Raw genomic sequence first — 1849 nt, 5'->3', positions numbered from 1 at the left:
GTGAGGCTGTGAGCGTCCTCACAAAGACAGAAAGACCAACATGACACAAGAACTGGGATCAATGCAGTTCTACATCTAAAGTAAAACAGGACCAGAAGGGATCCACAGCAGAACCTGGGTGAAACCAGGCAGACCAGTTCAGCCGTTTCTGAACTGGTTTCCTTTAGTTTCTGTTTTCATTTCATCTCTTCAAGGTCAGACTGACTCAACTGCTGCATCTGTTTCATCTCTTTCTCTCTGACACACTCGGAGCTTCAGCCCTCGGAGGCAGTGAGCCGCTGTTCTCAGTTTAAAGGCTGTAAAGGCTCGAAAACACCGCTTTGAACACACACAGTGTGTGTGTGTGTGTGTGTGTGTGTTGTCTGTGTCACAGCAGGCCTTAGAGAAGCTGTTTTTATGTGAAAGTGAAGCTTTTTTGTGCTTCGAGGCTTCAGCCAGTCTGACTCTGTGTGTGTGTGTGTGTGTGTGTGTGTGTGTGTGTGTGTGTGTACCACCTTCAGGCTGGTAAATATTTAAATGTAAGTGTCCCATCTGTTCAGTGACGGACGTCTTGGACTTTAAATGTTTGTTATTTCACACAAAGCTGCACAGCATCCCGACAGCGTGCTCCACCGGCTGCTTCATGTTCTGACCTGATTCACACCTGCCTGTAGCCTGGTTTTGGCCCATTTCAGACCTCCGTACAACCCGTTTCTCAGCTGGTTTGAATGTTTCTGAGTTTGGGTCTAATCACAGTGCAGTCCAGAGTCCTTCTCAGAGCCGGAGCTCAGTCACATGTGAACACATGAAACACGCGTGTTTCGACCCCTACTGATGACATGATGGTCTGTGAAGAAGCAGAACGTCCATGACGCCCTGCAGGACGCTGCAGAGGCTGAATGACAGCTCATAGCGGCTGCTGTGGAGGTCTGAGTGTCTGCTGCTGTGCGTTCGGTCTGACCTGTGAGCTGCTTGTCTCCAGCGGCCGGAGCGATGCGAATGTACGGCGTAGTGAGCTGGGTGACGATTATAGCAGCTGTTCATCCAGGAAGGCATGCAGAGAGACAGAGAGACAGACAGACAGACGGAAACAGAGAGACAGGCTGTAGCAGGGCTTTGCACTGAAGCAGAGTATTAGTGACATGCAGCGTCTGCGGCCTCCTGACCGCCAGGCCACGGAAACAAACGCAGGACAGAGCAGAAGGCCGCCATGTGATCATAATGCTGCATCAACTCCATCGTGATTTATTTGGAGAAAATCTTTCACACAGCAGCTTAAAAACTTGTGATCACATTCATGGTAGGTACATATAACTTTGAATAACTGATGCTAGGACTTGAACATCATCATTTTTATGACTTCTAAACTTTTCATGAAGCTCATGACGTTCTAAACTCATTGAATAATAAAATACCTTTGAATGAAAGGAGAAGTGGACTCACTGCACTTTGTTGACTGAACATTTCTGTCAGAAGATGACCTTCTTGTTGAGCCCAGACTTTATTTTTTAGAATTCTGGATTTAGCAGCAATTCTATTTTTAGCAAAAATAACAAATGATTAAATATACATTGATGTCCAAATGGTGTTTTAAAATGCTGAATGAGAACGGGCATAAAGTGTGACTCAGAAACAACGCACTGTCATCGTTATTCTACAGTTTCATCAGCAGCTTTTATCCAGAGCGGTGTCCATCTGAGAGCAGATCCAACACCAGCAAGGATCTGGTCAGGAGAAGACAACCTGGATGAGGGACATAGAACAGGTCCAGTGTAACGGCGCTGGTGCCACTAGCAGGCTGTAGGGAGGTAACAGGAGGGTTTGTTTGTTTGTTTGTTTTTCAGGCTGTCTAGTCTAACATGGTCCGGAC

At 46.7% G+C, this 1849-nt stretch overlaps 1 protein-coding gene across 1 annotated transcript in view; it reads right to left on the bottom strand.

Annotated features, from left to right (window-relative positions):
- LOC103373023 (receptor-type tyrosine-protein phosphatase mu-like) overlaps positions 1 to 1849 on the bottom strand; it is a gene marked incomplete at its 5' end in the record, with an annotated part of 108638 nt that overhangs the window by 58489 nt on the left and 48300 nt on the right. The window contains one exon of the mRNA XM_008302820.1: positions 941 to 1015. Within this exon, the coding sequence (XP_008301042.1) occupies positions 941 to 1015 (75 nt within the window). The remainder of the gene's footprint in view (positions 1 to 940; positions 1016 to 1849) is intronic.

The sequence above is a fragment of the Stegastes partitus genome, unplaced genomic scaffold (assembly GCF_000690725.1).
Source record: "Stegastes partitus isolate 25-593 unplaced genomic scaffold, Stegastes_partitus-1.0.2 Scaffold1886, whole genome shotgun sequence".
Taxonomy (NCBI): domain Eukaryota; kingdom Metazoa; phylum Chordata; class Actinopteri; family Pomacentridae; genus Stegastes; species Stegastes partitus.
Note: the sequence above shows the minus strand (reverse complement) of the source record. Positions and strands in the feature narration are given on the sequence as shown.